This window comes from Chlorocebus sabaeus, chromosome 20 (assembly GCF_047675955.1).
Source record: "Chlorocebus sabaeus isolate Y175 chromosome 20, mChlSab1.0.hap1, whole genome shotgun sequence".
Lineage (NCBI taxonomy): Eukaryota > Metazoa > Chordata > Mammalia > Primates > Cercopithecidae > Chlorocebus > Chlorocebus sabaeus.
This window is the reverse complement of record NC_132923.1, coordinates 16,237,185-16,257,264: the sequence shown is the minus strand read 5'-3', so window position 1 is coordinate 16,257,264 and position 20,080 is coordinate 16,237,185. Positions and strand designations below refer to the sequence as shown.

The 20,080-nt window shown below is 44.7% G+C and overlaps 1 protein-coding gene across 24 annotated transcripts in view; it reads left to right on the top strand.

The window, feature by feature from the left end:
* The window catches only part of LOC103224084 (myomegalin), a 219,153-nt gene that overhangs the window by 183,545 nt on the left and 15,528 nt on the right, over positions 1–20,080 (top strand). For 8 of the 24 annotated variants that reach the window (XM_037997367.2, XM_037997368.2, XM_073008046.1 and 5 more), the window contains 12 exons: positions 6–238; positions 3,455–3,890; positions 4,725–4,917; positions 5,454–5,573; positions 6,770–7,298; positions 9,087–9,322; positions 10,321–10,372; positions 11,458–11,681; positions 12,330–12,482; positions 14,493–14,678; positions 18,202–18,453; positions 19,650–19,781. In XM_037997367.2, coding sequence (XP_037853295.2) covers positions 6–238; positions 3,455–3,890; positions 4,725–4,917; positions 5,454–5,573; positions 6,770–7,298; positions 9,087–9,322; positions 10,321–10,372; positions 11,458–11,681; positions 12,330–12,482; positions 14,493–14,678; positions 18,202–18,453; positions 19,650–19,781 — 2,746 coding nt within the window. The remainder of the gene's footprint in view (positions 1–5; positions 239–3,454; positions 3,891–4,724; positions 4,918–5,453; positions 5,574–6,769; positions 7,299–9,086; positions 9,323–10,320; positions 10,373–11,457; positions 11,682–12,329; positions 12,483–14,492; positions 14,679–18,201; positions 18,454–19,649; positions 19,782–20,080) is intronic. The other 16 variants (XM_073008055.1, XM_073008052.1, XM_073008053.1 and 13 more) reach the window with 3 other exon arrangements.

Genomic DNA, 20,080 nt, shown 5'->3' with positions numbered 1-20,080 from the left:
TTTAGCTTGTCAAGGTGGCTTTGGAGAAAAGTCTCGCAACTGTGGAGACCCAGAACCCATCTTTTTCCCCTCCTTCCCCGATGGGAGGGGACAGTAACAAGTGTCTTCAGGAAGAAATACTCCACCTGAGGGCTGAGATCCACCAGCACTTAGAAGAGAAGAGGAAAGCTGAGGAGGAACTGAAGGAGCTAAAGGCTCAAATTGAGGAAGCAGGATTCTCCTCAGTGTCCCACATCAGGTAGGACGTTCTTCCCAGAGAAGGGGAGCTTGTGGGTCCTGAGGCACCACAGCCAAGGGCCTCGCCTTGCTGCAGCCAAGGCATCCGTGTGACAAGGGGCTACTTGGTCCATATCCCAGGCAGAAATGCATTAATATTTCTACAAATTCCTTAGATAAAAGTAAGTAATATTGGCTAATGGTAATCACTTTCTGTTATTCAAATAATCCTGGTCTTAATTCAGTATAACAATGCCCACTATTATTGTGCATCTGCCAGTTATACATATGACAGTCATGGTGGAAACCTCCTTATTACATGACCAGGATTGCTCTTTTTAATTGACTGAAACATATAAGGAATCCCTGCTACCTAGTATGTTTCACTGCTGTATAGAGAACCAGAACAGTCCACAAAGGAAGAGGTATTTTCTTTTTCTTTTTTTTTTTTTTTTTTGAGGCAGAGTCTCGCTCTGTCACCCAGGCTGGAGTGCAGTGGCATGATCTTGACTCACTGCAAGCTCTGCCTCTCGGGTTTGCACCATTCTCCTGCCTCCGCCTCCCGAGTAGCTGAGACCACAGGCACCCGCCACCATGACCAGCTAATTTTTTTTTTTTTTTTTTTTGTATTTTTAGTAGAGACAGAGTTTCACTGTATTAGCCAGGATGGTCTCAATCTCCTGACCTCCTGATCCCCCTGCCTCGGCCTCTGAAAGTGCTGGGATTACAGGCGTGAGCCACTGTGCCTGGCCAGAGGGTTTCTGTCGAGGCCCCTTCATCTCTGCTGCTTTAGTAATTTTACAAAAATAGCAGATAGCTCATTCATTGGTTAGACTGGCCACTCTGTCTTTGATGGCTTTTTGACAAAAGATACTTGGAGAACATGCTGATACTGTAGGGCTGATCCATTTATTCATTCACTCCCAGGACTACAATCATCACTGCCTGTTTGGAGTACAGCTGTCCAACTTCTAAATCATGCCCTGTTGTTTCCCTGCATCTTACCTGCCACTTAATCTTCCCCAAATAATGTTAGCACTTTGAAAAGGACCTAGGCATCTAGCCTCATGTCCTTGTTTCATAGCTGACGAAGCTCAGGCCTAGAAAGTTTCAAGTGACTTGCTCAAGGTTGCATAATAGTCTGTGGCTCCCATTTTCTAACATCTAAACCTCGTTTCTATACTATACACTTTGTCAAACAATTAAAAAAAATTCTTGTGGTGGTTCTAATGCTGATTCTTTTGCTCTGAATTATCATAATAACTTTTTCCTTAAGTTCTACTTAAAGAATATTATTTTACTTAAATTTTTGTATGTGTAAACTTAATTGAGTTGTCATAGGTAAGAACAGTACATCTCTTTTGATTCTATTGTTGAACCTACAATCAAACCATCTGTAGATATCCCTGTGGATTATTTTCCTTTGTTACTAACCTGAAACTCTGATTTGTTCAACCCTCCACCCAACCTACAGAATCACTGATACTGTAGAAGGTAGAATCTAATGCATTGTTCTTCCTTTTAAGAAGGTTTTGTTGAGTTTTTCTTCTACATGTTTGTATTTAAAAACATCACTTTTTTCTAAATGTGAAGTTAGAAATATTAAATATTCTTTTCCATATACACATGTGCCCACTTTATCCCCCTTCTACATCCCAGTTTTGGTAAAATGCCTATCCCCTTTTTCTTTATTGAGAAACTATCTCATAGATTGTCTTTCTGTATCCTATATACTATTTTCCTCCCAGAAACACACCAGACAAGCTCTGCTCTAGGTTCCAAGACTCCTGGATTCTGAGAAATTCAATCTAGGTGCATAGCCCACTGCTGATCCTTCCAGTTGTGAATTACCCATTTCCTGTGCATCCTGTAGCCCAGGAGTTCTCAATTTAGCATGCTTAGCCCAGCATGTGGGCTGGGCATGGTGGCTCATGCCTGTAATCCCAACACTTTGGGAGGCCAAGGTGGGCAGATCACCTGAGGTCAGGAGTTCAAGACCAGCCTGGCCAACATGGTGAAACCCCTTCACTACTAAAAATACAAAAATTAGCTGGGCATGGTGGCGCATGCCTGTAGTCCCAGCTACTCGGGAGGCTGAGGCAGCAGAATTGCTTGAACCCAGGAGGTGGAGGTTGCAATGAGCCAAGATCTCGCCACTGCACTCCAGCCGGGGTGACAGAGTGAGACTCTGTCTCAAAAAAATAAATAAATAATAATTTAAAAATCACCTGTAGAACTTAAGTAAAATGTAGATTCATAGGCCTTAGCTATACAGCCTTTTTAACAAGCACCTTATGGGATTCTGCTGTTAGTATTTCTCAGGTCTGCAGCCAGTACAGCAGGGATTGAATGACTTCCCTGTTAGACCCTGAGCTAGCCATACTGTATATACAATTTCATTTAAACATTTAAGCATCTGCTAACTCCACTAGGTAAGTGTTATTATCCTTATTTTATATAAAAGGAAACTGAGGCTCAAAGAAGTTAAGTGAATAGACTTGTTACAGCCATGTTTGCTTCCACTCAACCCTAGTATGAGTTCGTTGTTGTGGAAAGAATTTATCCGGAATGTCTTGGTGAAAAATAGCTGTTTTGGTCAATTTTATTTCTTCAACAAATACGAATGATTTATGTGGCAGGCACTTTTGTAGGCACTGGGGATATGGGGTGAATAGGACAGACACAGTCTTGCTCTCAAGAAGATTATCTCTATCATGCGAGCCAGACGTAAAGCAAATAATTATCTAAGTACGTTTTGATTGTATTAATAGTTCTGATTAGTGTTATTTATTTATTCTGTGTTCCTAAGTCCCAATGGTTTGAAACTGACTGATGATAAATAGAACTGCAGAATTTATAACAATAAATTTGTTACAGAAAAGGTCTTTTTTTTTTTTTTTAACAGTGTAAGTACTCTTGTTTATTCCAGAGGCTACTAAAAATTAGAACATATGAGGCTGCGTGGCACAAGTAAAGAAAACTAGCCTGCCTGTCTTGAGTCCAAGGCTTCTAGTGATGGTGCTGCCACCAAGAAGCTGTGGAAGTTTGGGCAAGTCTCTTACTCTTCCTGAGCCTTGACTTTCTTGTATATAAAATTAGGGAGCTGTTGTAGGTCTCAGGTTGCTTCATGCTCTGGGGTATGTCTGAGTTTATTGTGGGCTGAGATGTGGGTAAGAGGTACTAATAGGAACTGCTGTCAGTACCAGACCTAGCCCTCAATTATGTGTGTTTCCTGCAGGAACACCATGCTGAGCCTTTGCCTTGAGAATGCAGAGCTGAAAGAGCAGATGGGAGAAGCAATGTCTGATGGATGGGAGATCGAGGAAGACAAGGAGAAGGGCGAGGTGATGGTTGAGACTGTGGTAGCCAAAGAGGGTCTGAGTGAGAGTAGCCTTCAGGCTGAGTTCAGAAAGCTCCAGGGAAAACTGAAGAATGCCCACAATATCATCAACCTCCTCAAAGAACAACTTGTGCTGAGTAGCAAAGAAGGGAATAGTAAACTTACTCCAGATCTCCTTGTGCATCTGACCAGCACCATCGACAGAATAAACACAGAACTGGTTGGTTCTCCTGGGAAGCACCAACACCAAGAGGAGGGGAATGTGAATGTGAGGCCTTGCTCCAGACCCAAGAGCCTTGACCTTGGGGCTACCTTCACAGTGGATGCCCACCAAGTAAGTGTGGGCTTAGATGGAATGAAAAACAATTGGAGAAGTGCTCGAGATGACAGTGTTTACCTTAAAACGTTCTCCCATGTGAATCAGGAGGTACCAAGAGAAGGGTCTCTTCGTACCACAAACAGTAATAATAATATTCAGTCTACATTCAGCCTTTAGAAAGGCTTTTATAACATAAATATTTCTTGAGTACTTAATTTTTCAGATAACCCACTAGGCATTGGCATGGGGTAATAAAACCAATGGCTGCCCTTGAGATACTTAATATGGTAAGGAAAGATGGCACACAAACAGGTAATTTTAACAGGATGTGGTAACTGCTGTAACATAGGGATGCATCAGTTAGGAGGCAGCCCAGACAAGTGGTATGTAATGGCATCCCTTATCACTGCCATTTTTTTTGTCACAGCCCATCACAGGTGTCTGTTCCTGGGCCTCAGATGGGTTATTGGGATCCTCTTTAGGGAAGGAGCCATGCTGAAGATTCAGTAAAATGGAGAATACAGGGATTCTGAGAGAACTAATGGGACAGAATGCGAGGGGAGATGAGTGGAGGGTTACACTCCTCTTTTGTACCACTGAGAAAACATTTCCTGAGAGCTCCTCTGTAGACTTGATTGGCGCTGTGCTGTGTGCTGTGGATACTGATATGAAGAAAAAGTTACCGCAGTGCTCCAGGAGCTCCATCTGGAAAGCAAGTCACTGCCAAATGGCATGAGAAGTGCTGTGACAGACTTGAGTAAAGTCCACAGGGTTCAGAAGGGGCGGTGGTCGTCATTGCATGGGGGTGACCTCAGACTGTCCTGATCCCTGTATTGGACCCTTTCACAGTTGGATAACCAGTCCCAGCCTCGTGACCCTGGGCCTCAGTCAGCATTTAGCCTACCAGGGTCCACCCAGCACCTGCGCTCCCAGCTGTCACAATGTAAACAACGCTATCAAGATCTCCAAGAGAAGCTGCTGCTATCAGAAGCCACTGTCTTTGCTCAGGCTAATGAGCTGGAGAAATACAGAGTTATACTTAGTAAGTAACTGTGACTTACTAGTAAAGTAAGTAGCCTGTGTATCTTATAACTTCTGTGCATTCTATACCGACATAACGTGGTTATTGAGCACATGAAGTGTGGTTAGTGCAACTTGGACCTTTGGTTTTATTTAATTTTAGTTAATTTAGTATAAAGTGGCCATATGTGGCTACTAACTCTCTTATTGGACAGTACAGGTCTAGGTGTCTTGGGACTCTAAATTAGTTCAGCTCCATTCCACATTTATTGAACCCCTGTGGATAAAGCACTTGCCAGCTTCAATGTGGCTGCTACAGATGATAGTATATAATCCCTGACTTAAGGGGAGATTGTCAATGGCAAATGCAGGCTTATCCTATAGAAAGAAATTCTGCTTCCTGGAGCTGGTGGTCTCTTCTCCCACCAGTTCAAAGAAGCTTCTCTCCCACTGTGGATCTGACCTCCCTGCCCCAAAAGGTTAGGGTATGTGCCACTGAGGCTGAGGGCATATGTGGGAAATTCAGACATTCTGTAACACCTGCTGTCTCTTCCCAAGCAGGTGAATCCTTGGTGAAGCAGGACAGCAAGCAGGTCCAGGTGGACCTCCAGGACCTGGGCTATGAGACTTGTGGCCGGAGCGAGAATGAGGCTGAACGGGAGGAAACCACCAGTCCCGGTAAGAGCATAGGGTGTGGGGCTCACCCCTCCCTGGAGTCAACTGTCACATTTGGGTGCTGTTGGCCAATTCCACACCTGACAAGTAGTGGGGAAAAGGAGGACAGGAGGTTAATAGGAGAACTCTTACCCAAAATGAGAGTGAGTATAAGTTTGAATTTCTACAATTAGTTGTTGGCATACTGATGATGATAATAATAATAATATTAATAATAATAATATAAAGTTCTAGCCAACAGACTATTATAGAAATACTAAGGCCTGCTTAGAGACCAGATGAGGTTTTGGAAACATGCAAACTCTAAGTTAAAAATAATTTTGTTTTGCATTATAAAAGGACTACAATTATAGGGCCACCCACCATGTTGAAAACCAGAAGAGAAGAAAACCACTATCTCTCTCATTCTTGAGGCAGTGTAGTGTGGCAGTTAAGAGAAAAGATCCTGGGGCCAGGCTGGTTGGTTCAAATCCCAATTTGTAAACTTTCCTGTGCCCCAGTTTCTTCATATGTTAAAATAGTAATAAAGGAACTACCTACCCCATCAGGTACCAATGTCAATTAAATGAGTAAATTCTTATAAAATGCTTTAGAACAGTGCCTGGCATCTGGTAAAATGCCATGGATTAGTTCTTATTCTGACTACCACTGCCTTAATACACTGATGTTAACATGCTGATATATTTATTCAAAGTCTTATTTTCTTATGCCTATTTTTCACACAGTTGTAACCCAATAAACTTTTAAATTATAGGAAAATTTAGAGAGCATTTAACTTTCAGCATGCAGGAATAGCTTGTCCTACATTCTTGTGGCCATCCTAAATAGATAAGGCCATGTTAATGTCTTAAGAAACATCAGTGTGTGTGGAACGAACACAGGACGTTGGAGGATTTGAATTCTGGTTCTGCCATGTGCTAGTTTGAGTGATCTGGAACAAGCTAGTTTACCACCTCTCTTTAAGTTTTGGTTTCCCCAGTCAGTAAAATAGAAAGTGATGATACCTAACTTGTAGGTATAAGGAAGATAAGAAATATTGTATTTGAATACCTAGTAAGTGTCAGGGTTGAATAAAGTACTTCTTCAACTTTTTCTCTAGTAATTATTGTCCTCACGACCAAACTTACCTTCTCTCAAAGGCAGTGGCCACAATAGCACATCCAACTTTTATTTAGGAAGACATCTTTGTCCTTTTTCAGAGTGTGAGGAGCACAACAGCCTCAAGGAGATGGTCCCGATGGAGGGGCTGTGCTCTGAGCAGGGGCGCCGGGGCTCAACGCTGGCTGGTTCCTCCAAGAGGAAGCCCTTGGAGAACCAGCTAGGGAAGCAGGAAGACTTCCGGGTATATGGAAAGTCAGAAAACATCTTGGTCCTACGAAAGGACATCAAAGATCTGAAGGCCCAGCTGCAGAATGCCAACAAGGTCATTCAAAACCTCAAGAGCCGGGTCCGGTCCCTCTCAGTTACAAGTGATTATTCATCTAGTCTGGAAAGACCCCGGAAGCAGAGAGCTGTTGGCACCCTGGAGGGATCTTCACCTCACAGTGTCCCTGATGAGGATGAGGGGTGGCTGTCTGATGGCACTGGGGCTTTCTACTCACCAGGGCTTCAGGCCAAAAAGGACCTGGAAAGTCTCATCCAGAGAGTATCCCAGCTAGAGGCCCAGCTCCCAAAAAATGGACTAGAAGGGAAGCTGGCTGAGGAGCTGAGATCAGCCTCATGGCCTGGGTAAGGATGACACTGTTTGGGCACTTTCTGGATTGAAAATGTGTAAGTTCGTGCTTGGTGTAGAGTAGCTCAGGCAGTTGGAAGAAAGAACATGTCTGGGTATTCACAAGGACACTGATTTAAATGGTAGATATAGGTCTGCGGAAAAGACAGGTAGGCAACCAGGAGGGCATAGGATGATGTCCCAGTATCTGGCAGATAACAGGTCTCAGGGGTTTCCTCTTAGGGATGTATTAGTAAAGTAATAGTATATATGGTATAGTATAGTAGTAATACTGGAATAAGACTGCCTAGCTCTGATGCTTACTACCCATGCAAACTTCTTAACCTTTCTGTGCCTTTGTCCTTACCTATTAAATGAAGATGATAAGAGAACCCATCTCAAAGGGTGGATATTAGGTTTAAATGAATTAATACAAGTGCTGGCCAGGCATGATAGCTCATGCCTGTAATTCCAGCACTTTGGGAGGCCAAGGCAGGCAGAACACCTGAGGTCAGGAGTTCGAGACCAACCTAGTGGTTTAGTAGAGTTTCACCCCATCTCTACTAAAAATACAAAAATTAGCTGGGCATGGTGGTGCACGCCTGTAACCCCAGCTACTTGGGAGGCTGAGGCAGGAGAATCACTTGAACCTGGGAGGTGGAGGTTGTAGTAAGCCGAGATGGCACCACTGCACTCCAGCCTGGGTGACAGAGCAAGACTCTGTCTCAAAAAAAAAAAAAAAAAAAAAATTAATACAAGTGCTTAGAATAGTGCCTAGCATATATTAAGCTCTCAATGCTATTTGCCATAGTTATAAGTGTTATTGATACTTTGTGTTGAAAACACAGACATTCATCTTGGTATGTGTCCTGGTTATCTATTGCTAAGTAATAACCACTCTAAAACCTAGTGATTTCAAACAACACTTTATTATGCTTCGTGGTTGGTTCTGTGGTTTGACTGGGCTCAGCTGGGTGGCTGTCACTTAGGGTCTCTTGTTTTGGGTTCCATCAATTGATGGTATGAGAGTTGATGTGATGGCCATCATTGCAAAATATAGTCAGCCACAGTATCATAACACAGGAGAAATTCAGGCATCAGGTGATAGTTAAAACAGAAGACATGAAAAGTCCTATCTAGACTTAGGATGAAATGATTCTAATTATTCATTGAGTAACTGCTGTGAATCTGCGTGATACTGGTGCTGTAAGGAATATAAAATGCAGAACTATCTTTATTCTCACAGACCTTATGATTTATCTAGGGACATGATTAACATATATATAACAGTTGAAGAACAGTGGCATACTAAATTTTATGTTTGTTTGTTTTGTTATGGAGTCTCACTCTGTCACCCAGGCTGGAGTGCAGTGGCGCCATCTCGGCTCACTACAACCTCTACCTCCCAGGTTCAAGCAATTCTTCTGCCTCAGCCTCCCGAGTAGGTGGGATTACAGGCATGCACCACCATGCCCAGCTAATTTTTTCTGTATTTTTAGTAGACACGGGGTTTTCACCATATTGACCAGGCTGGTCTCAAACTCCTCACCTTGTGATCTGCCCACCTCGGCCTCTCAGAGTGCTGGGATTACAGGCGTAAGCTACCATGCCTGGCCCATACTAAACTTTTTGATGCAACATTTTATCACAGTAGAATTTACTCTTAAATACCTCCTATGGCTTATGTGCCAGAATTCAGCTTGGTGGTTCCTTAGAGATGTTCTCATAGAACTCTCTACAGAAGGCCCCATAACTTATCATCCACTCTTTCCATACTTACTCTTTCCTCTTCTGTTCTACATTAGGAAATATGATTCCCTGATTCAGGATCAGGCCCGGGAACTATCTTACCTACGGCAAAAAATACGAGAAGGGAGAGGTATTTGTTATCTTCTCACCCAGCATGCAAAAGATACAGTAAAATCTTTTGAGGATCTCCTAAGAAGCAATGACATTGACTACTACCTGGGACAGAGCTTCCGGGAGCAACTCACCCAGGGAAGCCAGCTGACAGAGAGGCTCACCAGCAAACTCAGCACCAGTAAGTTGGCCACAGGGCTTTGGAATACTCTCAGTCACCCCCACAGTTCCAGTCCCTGGTGGCCACCACATCTCCACTGCAATTTTTTAACTTAGGGTCCTGTTTATATTTCATTTCCTGGGGCTAATACAGGATCAAGACTGCTCAGTGGGTAGCATGGAGAGGAAGACAGAGGGCTGGAGATGCCATGGTTACAACAATAGAAACTTCACCACTCATAGAATGTGACCTGTGGGGCAGGGGCAGCATCTTTCTGGTGCTAAGAGGGAGTAGGGTACATGAGATGGAAGGGCCTTGTTATAGGAGGAAGAGGCCTGAACTAAGAATTACAAGACCCAAGCTCTAGCCTGGATGCTGCCACCAACTTGCTAAATGCTCTTTCCTTGTGGTGTCTCCATATGGCATGGTAATGTACATGCAGGTACTCCATGTACGGATAAAGCGCCATGCTCTTTTGTACATGGTTTAGGCACTGGCTGCAGTAGTTCAATGACTACATTGGTTATTATTGGGGTCCTCTACCCAGAATTTCTAGAGAATATCCAAGGGAGTAAAGTAGGATCAGACTTGGGAACCACCCAGCTCACCTCCTGGTGCAGGTGCAGAGGTGGGGCAGGGCTTCTTGTCATCTCCTCAGAGACCTGTGCAGATGCTGCATGAAAGCTGTGGTGGGACATATGCACTGGGGAGCTAGTCTACAGCAGGACATGGAGGCTGGAGTGTCCAACAGGGCAGCTGGTCAAGGGCCTCATGATTAATTGAACAAAAGACAAATGTTTTACCCGATTTAGGGCAGAGGAAGTCATCATGGTGACCGGCAGGTCAGGGACAGTGGGGTCACTTCTCTAGAGACCCAAGCTGAGGCCTCCCAGAATAACTGTTCTGGATACACGCATGAAATGCTCACTACTCTGTCTCCAGATAGGCTCCTGTGTTTGTAATGCGGGAAGTGGGACCAGCCTAATTTCTTACTGTTTCTTTCTAAATTTGGTTTGCAGAGGATCATAAAAGTGAGAAAGATCAAGCTGGACCTGAGCCACTGGCCCTCAGGTAATTCAGAGGAGAATCTGGTAAAGAGATTGGGACTGAGGCCCAAAGGGTCAAGGATGGTGGCAACTCCAGAAATCAAGGGGAATAAAGGAAAGTGCTGAATGTATTGAATTCATGCATTCATTGAACACTTCACTATTGTTTTTAACTAAATTCTTTCTTCTCTTTTGGTTTAATTACATTGGCACATAATTGTCCAGGCTTAGTAGCCTAGAAACAGTCTGAGCTAAAAGTGAACTAACTAGGTTTCAAGAGTCTTCTGCCCCACTAAGGGTCCTGCTTTCCTGCTGTGTGTTTAATAAGTAGGATGAGCTTTTTCCAAAGTTGGCCTGGCCCAAGTTGGGTTGACAGCTAGTTTAATAGTCACTCAATTGCCCTGGGGGAAAAAAGGAATCATATACCAGGACCTGGTGAAAGAGGCCTAGATGGTGTAAATCACCAGGAGGCTGCAGTGCCTCAGGAACCAGTTCTCAGTGAGTTGCTTCATACAATCATCAATGAAATATGGCTCAGAGTCAGTTGTAGCCACTAGTTGGGGTTCTTTGGGTCATGATTGTGTCTCAGGCTTCATAAATGCTTCTGAAAATATCTGTAGTGAAGGACACAGTGTTTTGTTTTGTTTTGTTTTGTTTTTATTTCTATTCCATTATAGAAACATACATGGTCTGAATTCATTTAACTACATAATTCCACTTATCATGCACTTGGATGTTGGGAGAATGGTTTGCTCTGCATTTCTCAATGCTTGCTTTCAGTTGTTATGCTTGTCTTGCTGGAGATGGTAACAAACAGTTTGCAGGTTGCAACTGTTCCAGGGATCATACTTTAAGCAGCAGTGCCTTAAAAGGAGGGCTAGCTGTGTCTTTGCTTGTCCTCAGCATATTATGTGGTCAGAGCACTGGGTAGCTATTCTCTCTCCATCTACACCCCACCTACACTCCATGCCTAAGCAGAGGTGGGTGATTTCCATTATTCTCTGCAGGCATGGTCCCCTTGGCTTACTTGGCTTTTCCTATGAGCCAGAGTCAGGACAGGTTGGTTTGGGTGACCTTGGTTTTACCTGTTGTCCCCCTTCTCCCCACCAGGCTCAGCAGGGAGCTGCAGGAGAAGGAGAAAGTCATTGAAGTCCTGCAGGCCAAGCTGGATGCACGGTCCCTCACACCCTCCAGCAGCCGTGCCTTGTCTGACTCCCACCGCTCTCCCAGCAGCACCTCTTTCCTGTCTGATGAGCTGGAAGCCTGCTCTGACATGGACATAGCCAGCGAGTACACACACTATGAAGAGAAGAAAGCTTCTCCCGGTCACTCAGGTAGCCTCCACTTTCTGGGTGGTACCATCTTTGTCTAGGCTGAGTGGAGACCTCAGGAAACAGGCCTTATAGCTCCACCATGGTGTGCATCAGGCTGAACATGGCTGTGGGGCCAAGTGCCATACACAGGCACCAGTGGGTCAGGATCTTTGCCCTGGTCCTGACTCTACACGTTACCTCTGTTACCCTGGCCTCCATGGGCGTGTACATGCTGTTGGGCACAATGTGAGCCATTGTGGGGAGAGTGAGAAGATCACGGCAGATTCTTCTTCGGTGACTCTGTCGGATAGATCTTCTTTAAGATGGAAAACCTCCTTCATCTCTCCTGCAATGATCTTGCTACTTACTCCTGAGCAGTGTTCCCTAAGTATATGTGGGTGTCCACAGATGCTGCTGGTCTTGCCTGATATTTTTGGAGTTGCCATTTTCATGTTTCAGAGCTCAGAGCACCACTGTCATCCCTAAGGTGGTTTGCCTTACTATAGGAGCTGTCTGCAAGCAAGAAAATGAACAACTGCTAACAGTGCTTGTGCTTGGTTCTTTCCCTGAAAGCAAGACTCTAGCCTTGGTATCCCTGGGTAAATATAAGGCCAGGATTCCAGTTTCTGTAGAACATCAAACATTTTCTTTCATTCATGGGTTTTATAGATTCCATCCATCATTCGAGTCATTCTGCTGTGTTATCTTCTAAACCATCATCAACCAGTGCATCTCAGGGGGTTAAGGCCGAATCCAGCAGCAACCCCATCATCTTGCCAACTCCCCAGAATCCCCCCAAGGAGGCCAACCAGGCCCATTCAGGTATGCAACAGCCAATGGGGCAGAAGCCTCATCTCCTCTTTCTCTGCTGCCTGTTTGACTTTTCTTCAAGGACAGAGGTTTGGACTGTTAGGGGCCTAAATGCATCAAAACCTAGACAGAATCAAGAAACCATCCTCATTTGCCAGTTGTGTCTGATTTAAGAAAATATTTTAGAAAATAAGTAATCCACATCAAGTTTTGATCTGCATACCAGCTTTGACCAGCAGTTGGCTAATCATTTAAAAAGAAACATTTTTATTGGTTTTCTCTCATTTTATCCTGGGAGCAAAGAGGCAAAATATTTCTCTCAGGATTACAACAGACATAGGATGAAAAGAAATTCACATCTCCTGATCCACTGTATGTGTTCCCCATTAAATCTGCATGGTGATTCTCTTGCAAGAGGTAGTGCTACTTATTTCATAGCCAAGGATGCTGAGAACAGCCTCAGACAAGGTTCTGTTCATGGTACGTTACCGTTAATGGATGTATGAATGGATTGGCAGTCCTTGATATGTACATAGTGTATATCTTGGGGGCAGTTAAAGGGGTGCATTTCATTTACAAGTCCAGCTTAGTTGCCGGAGGGTACACTGCTCATTCACAGCCCTGTACCAGGGATGGCAAGGAAAAGTCAAACCTTGTCTTCACCTCCTACCTCCCACCATAGCTGGCTGGCTGCCTTCAGTGTGGTTTGCTGTGAGGTTTGACTTGAGTAGAGATGCTCCCAGAAGGCACAGTGCTTTCTTCTGCTGCCCTCATTTCCCTGAAGGCAATTCAACCAAAATCTTAAGGAAGAGGACGTGTTCCAATGCTTCCTGAGCCTGGTTTCAAAGTTTCTAGGCCAGAGTGGGCAGCAGCTGGACCAGAATCATGAGGAAAAGCTGTGCTTCCAGACTTGTAGACATCTGCTTAAATGTTTTGGGTTCAAACAGAGCAGAAGATGAAGAATAGAGGATTTTAAAATCAGAATGCCTCCTCAAAGAATGCCTGGGCTGTGTTACCTGGCAATTTGAGTGTATCTGGTGTATCTGCAGTATTGATCTGAAATGGTGTCAGCACCATTGGGATGTGTTTTAGGATGTAATCATTGTCTTCTACCTTTGACATTCTCTATGGGTCAGCCTTGGTTTCTGCTCTCCCTCCATTGGCTACCTGCCCTTTAATTGCTTTTAGGGAAGAGGAAACAATTTTAAACATTGAAACTTGCCAGGATTTCTAAAAACCTGTCTGTAGATGGGCTGCCTAAAGATCGCCAGGGAAGACTTTTTTTAATGCAAATTTTCTGTTCCAAAAATTTATAATTCTCTAAGTCTACATTAAGGCCTAGACAGAATCAAGAAGGCCTAAAGAATCTACATATATTGAGAGTTTTTGCTATGTGATTTAAATGCCCAGAAGGGTTTACAGGCCATTTTGTCTAAGCCACTCTACCAAGGCATCTATTTTTAATTTGGTGAATGAACGCATTGATTTGGAATTCTGAAGTTTGTTTCCATCAGAGTCCTGAACTACATGCACTAGTAATGAAAATTTCCCCACAGCCTTTGTTCATATCTCTCCTACTCAGGATGGGACCTGATGCCATCAGAGAGGAGTTCTAGGTAGAGAAAGAAACTTGTCCCAGGGCCAAGGACTGATACATGCTGGGAGCAGAGCCCCGTGGGCCCTTGAGAGGATTCAGGCTCTCTGACTTGTCCATGCCCAGGATTGCTGGGGTGGGTCTCAATAATGCCACCTTACCTTCTTTAGCCAATTGCTTTCAAGATGAACATAGAGGATGTATGCAGGATAGCCCTGGCAGGGGAGAAGAGGGAAGGTCAACCAGGCCAGCCTCTCTGGTAGCAATGGTCACCCTTGGCTATCTTATCCTATACCACTAAGGTAATAGCCACTACACAGGGTGATGTCTGGTCAGGGAATGGTTTGACCTTCTCAATCTTTTACCCATTCTTTCTCTCATTTTCTTTTGGTGATGTGTCTCTTTTCTCCCTAACTTTCTGTTCCTAGGCTTTCATTTTCACTCCATACCCAAGCTGGCTAGCCTTCCTCAGGCACCATTGCCCTCAGCTCCATCCAGCTTCCTGCCTTTCAGCCCCACTGGCCCTCCCCTCCTTGGCTGCTGTGAGACACCGGTGGTCTCCTTGGCTGAGGCTCAGCAGGAGCTGCAGATGCTGCAGAAGCAGTTGGGAGAAAGTGAGCACTTCTGCATTTGTGTGCTTGCGAATGGCAGCCCCACACTGTGTTGCTCTGCATGGCTCGGGCTGGATGGCAGAGTTTAAAAATGCAACACGGGTACATGTTACAAATGGAAGACTGAGGGAAAGCTCTGCTTGCTTATTTTTTGGAAATGTATTTCCTGTTATTTCTCTGGTGTGTATGTCTCATCAGTTAACAGGTAGATACGTTCACGAGGTTCTAGAGCTAGTGCTCTCACACTGTAGACACCGCTGGATACCACCAAGTATGCCGAATCCCTGACAGACTGGTGGACTGCTCACTGGTAGGGGATGGGAGAGAGATGTTATGCTTTGCCTATGCAGGATGAAGTGGCCAAGAAAAAGATGGCCACATTCAGTGGGATCCTTTGTGTGGCTATTAGATTTTTCTGCTGTGAAATGCTGTTAATCAAGTTCAGTTCCTGACATCATTAGGTTGGAGCAAAAAGGGTAATGGTAGAGGGATTCAGAAGAGGAAATGATGAGTCACTTTTCCTACTGCACAGGGTTCATCCCTGCCCTGGGACAGGTGACACATAGGCAGCTTAGAACCACAGCACCAGCCATGGCATCTGACTGTGAATCCCATCCTCTGACTCCCAAAGATAATTGACCTTATGTAGTTATGTAGACTGTAGTTATGTAGTTATCCACCTTTTAGAAAACGCTTGGATATACTTGTAGGCTGGATGCTCATCATAAATTTAGTGTGCTGGTGGTCACTGATAGCTTAGAAAAAAATGATAAACCTTCACATGAATTTGCTCTCTCATAGCACCTTAAGCACAACAGTTAGAAAGCAGTTTGAATGAACTTAAACTCATTTGTCAGGCGCTTTCTGTGCCTGTAAAGAAGCTTAGGTGAGCCAGAGACTGATAGGGTCACCATGCCAGCAGTTTCCAGTGACGCAAGACAACAGCCAAGAATTTGCATCCCCCTCCCTGTAGCCCCAAATGTCATCATGTGGACCAGCCTATTTCTTTCCTTCTTCCTCTTTTTTTTTTTTTTTTGAGGTAGGGTCTCACTTTGTCACCCAGACTGAAGTGCAGTGGCACGATCTCAGCTCACTGCAGCCTTGACCTGCTGGGCTCAAGCAACTCTCCCACCTCAGCCCCCCTAGTAGCTGGGATTACAGGTGTGTGTCACCACACCTGGCTAAGTTTTGTACTTTTTGTAGAGACAGGGTTTCGCCATGTTGCCAAGACTGGCCTAGAGCTCCTGAGCTCAAGTGATTGGCCCACCTAGGTTTCTGAAAGTGCTGGGATTACAGGCATGAGCCACTGCACCTGGCGTAGCCTATTTATTTTGTCAACCCAGGAAATGGATATTTTGTCCAGTGCAAGGAACTCTAAAGCTCAGGAAAGTGAAGTTACTTATTCAGGGTCACTAGTAAGTGGGAGAAATGGGCGTGAATCTGGTCTTCTGCTCCAGGTTTCATGTTTCTGTTATATCTTTTCTACTTAGGATGGCTTTGTCACCATCCTGCTTAGAGTATGGGGCTGAGCTCAACTGTTCAAACTCCAGGGACTCCTTGCAATAATTTTTTCCCTCTCTTTAGAGACCAGTAGGAGATGCTGGTGTTTCTAACCTAAGACTTGTTACTTTACCAGTTCTGGCTCCAACAATGGATGGGCAACAAATGTGCCCCATGACAAACGGCAAGAGTATTTTCTAGCTTCCATTTCTTCCCCTTGCCTCCTTTTCCTTTATCTTTCCACATTTGTCCATTTGTCTTTGCCCAAAGGGAAGGATGGAAGGAGAGCACTGTCCATGAAAAAGGGTAGGGTCTGTTGTTTGGGGTTAAATTGGAATTACATCAAGTCTGAGGCCATTGACCGGAGTTCGAATGGTCCCTGCCTAGATGAGAAGATTGTAGCCCTTTCTTTCTCCACTTGAAGTCAAGGTCCTCTCCAAGGGACCATTGCTTATCCAAGCTCATCGTTTGCTTTGAGCCAAGTTTCCATGTGGACAGTGGTGCATGGTGGCCTCTCAGGTCCCTGGGTTAAAATCTTGTGCAAGAGTCTATATGGTATCTTTGCATGGTTTAGAGCATGTACTGTGTATTGTGTGGCCAAGGGACTGGAACATGAGAATACTGATCACTGTTACTGATAGACTTAAAACCTCACATGGCCTTGATTAAAAAGCAAGCTGACTGTCTACAACCACTGATTTCCCCCTTTGCCTTGTGTTCGGATGGGGTTGAAGGCAGTTTGAAAGAGGTAGGAAATCATGTATTTGTTGCATCTCTTCTAAAATGTAGGTGCTTAAATTTTTAATCTTCTTCCTTAACTAAGTGATCCTAATGAACATCTAGTATTTTGCAAATTGGAAGAGAGACTCATGACAACAATTCTCAAACTTCTGCCTATTAGAATCACCTAGAATGAATTTAAAACATCCATTGTTCAAGATGTATCCCATATTGATTAAGGCAAAATCTCTGGAATCCAGGAATCAGTATGTTTCCATATTTTCTCAGGTGATTCCAATATGTACCCAAATTTGAGAACTAGCTACAAGTGGTGCTAAAAACTGGCAAGTGGCAATTACACTAACCCCTCCGAGGAGTTTGGCTTGTTTGGAAGAAACAATGACCTCACTTGCTTAGGAGCAGCTACCTGTCTATTCTGCTGCCCGTGTTCATAATCCCTGAAAGAAAGCAGGCTTCTGAATTTTCTCCTAAACTGTGTCTCTGCCCACCTCTTTCCCCATCTCCCCTATGCTGGGCTTCTTTTTACAGAGAACTGGAGATGATGGGGCTCAAGAGAAAGGCCTATGATTTCAAAGGGTCTATGAAAATATCAGCCTGTGAAATGAAAGGTCCCACCTGCCTCTGTGGAATAGTATTCAATGATTCTTTAGACAGGAGTCATGACATTTTGCAGCTCCTTGAGATATGTTGGATGGGATCCAAATGAATACTTGCCTTACATAGACCCTTCCCCAGCCTCAGCAAAGAGTTCTTCAGTCTGGAGGAACTAGGGACACCATATCCAGCTTGACTTCATGTCCCCTTTCTCATCTGAAAAACTCCAAGGTGGAACTGACATATTGACTGGTTAGTTTCAGGGGAAGGCAAGTACATGTAGACAAACAAATGTTCGTGTTCACAGGTAAGCTCAATCCTGTATGCCACTGCTCTCACAACTTCTAACTGTGGGAGTGAATCCTACTTTTAGAACTTTCCTTGGAGTCTGTCATGAAGGATTATAGTAGGAGCCAGGAGTGGGGCCACTGGACTTTTCCATTGTGTATACTGATGATTTTAAGATACTTTATTCTCTACCTCTTATGTCTGCTGCCAGGAAATACAAAGGGTGAGAGTTACAACCTCTAGGTTACGAGCCTTAGTCTAATTAGTATACCACAGTGAACTGGGATCTCTGACATTCCACGGGTCTCCTTTTAGTCTCTATTCTTAGCAATCACACACTTCCTTGCAAATCCTTCCCTTCTGACACTGCATTTGCTTCTTACTCGTGTTTTTTTCTGCCCAGGTGCCAGCACCGTTCCTCCTGCTTCCACAGCTACATTGCCGAGCAATGACTTGGAAGCCGGCTCTTCCCACTACCTCAACTCTGCCCAGCCTCACTCGCCTCCAAGAGGCACCATAGAACTGGGAAGAATCCTGGAGCCTGGGTACCTGGGCAGCAGTGGCCAGTGGGACATGATGAGGCCTCAGAAAGGGAGTGTATCTGGGGACCTATCCTCAGGCTCCTCTGTGTACCAGCTTAACTCCAAACCCACAGGTAAAGCACAAAGTGGAGACGGCAGCCTTTGAAAAGAAGTCTCATTCGGAGTCTACTCTTTTCCTACTCAGGCAGGTCTTTGATTCCTCCTCCATCCCTGGCTCACAGAGTGGGTATAAAATGCAAGAGCTGTATCAGGGCTCAGTCCTTTCCAAGTACATTTCTTTATTCTCCTGCCCAGGGCCTCAGTGCTCTGTAGGGATATGGGAAAGTCAGGGACCCACCTCTTGTGCTCTTATACTCATGTCCTTCCATCTTCCTGCAGCCTGGCCTCTTTGCAGCCCATTCTCTTAGACCCCTCCAGAATGCCAGGCATAGACGGAACTTTCTTCCATCAGTCAGGACTTGTCACAGGAAAGGGTGCAAGGGTGCAGCTCCCCGACCCTGCACATATATCCTGTGCACAAAACTCAGTCACAGCAAGTGGAGAGGTATAGCTAAGTTCATAAATGCTAGGATGCCACTCAGTTCCAACAGTAAGACAATCGTAATTTTCGGGAAAAGACTGAGCCCAAAGCAAAATGGTGCAGTTAATGTCTGGTGTAAGCATCCCTCTGACTTTTCTGCATCTTTTTCCTTTGTTTGGTGGGGGGAGAGGGGGTGTCGTCCCCTCTCTAATTTGCCTTCAGATCTCTAGATCCTTCCAGGCTATTCTTTCATCTTCCATATTAAAAGCGATTTCAGGGACGCATTCAGTGTCAGTCATTAACCACATAGGGTGACTGTAAGATCGCATACTTTTACTTTAGGCCTTCTTTCTAAGGGTGGGAGGAAGGGCTTTGTCCCTTGCTAAAGAATGTTTGTCATGTGTCAGTAAGAAGAAAGGTAGAGTGAGGGCTCACCTCTCAACCTCATAGTCACACCCAGGAGGTGGCCATACCTTTCCGGATGCTAGACAGGCCTTGTCCAGAGCCCTCAGTTATTTTTCTAAAACATGTGGAACTCTCACAAGACCCCTGTGTGGGAGGAGGCCCATGGAGATTTTTTAGCAAGTGACTGTTATGTGTTTGAAAGCACATTTACTCTTTAAACAAAACTACCATTCCTTTGGGTGTCCATGTGAGAGGCCACAGTTGGCAGAAGGCTAGTGATATTTACGTGTCTTTCTGCAAGACTCCTGACTGAGCCCCACCCCCATCAGTAACCAGGATTCTCCATCTCCCACCTCTCTCCATGTCCTGGTGGTTTGGCTGCAGGGGCTGACCTGCTGGAAGAGCATCTTGGTGAAATCCGGAACCTGCGCCAGCGCCTGGAGGAGTCCATCTGCATCAATGACCGCCTACGGGAGCAACTGGAACACCGACTGAGCTCTGCTGCTCGTGGAAGTGGTAGGAGAGGCCGAGACCTTCCTGTTTCTGGCTCTATTTAGGGACCTTTAGGCAGAGCTTCACAGATATTCTTTACTTCACTTGCTCCTTATGAACAGTCCAGCAAGGGAGGTGGGCAAGTACTGTCATCCCTACTTTCTGAATATATCTGAGATTAGAGAGTAACTCTCTTTAAGGCAGGACTAGGTCTGGTCCCCAGAATCACCTGACTTCTCACCCCATACTTAATCTGCTTATGTACTGCCTGCTGATGTCTATGCCTTTGTTGTGTGATTGACAAGTGGTAGAGCCAGGTCTGT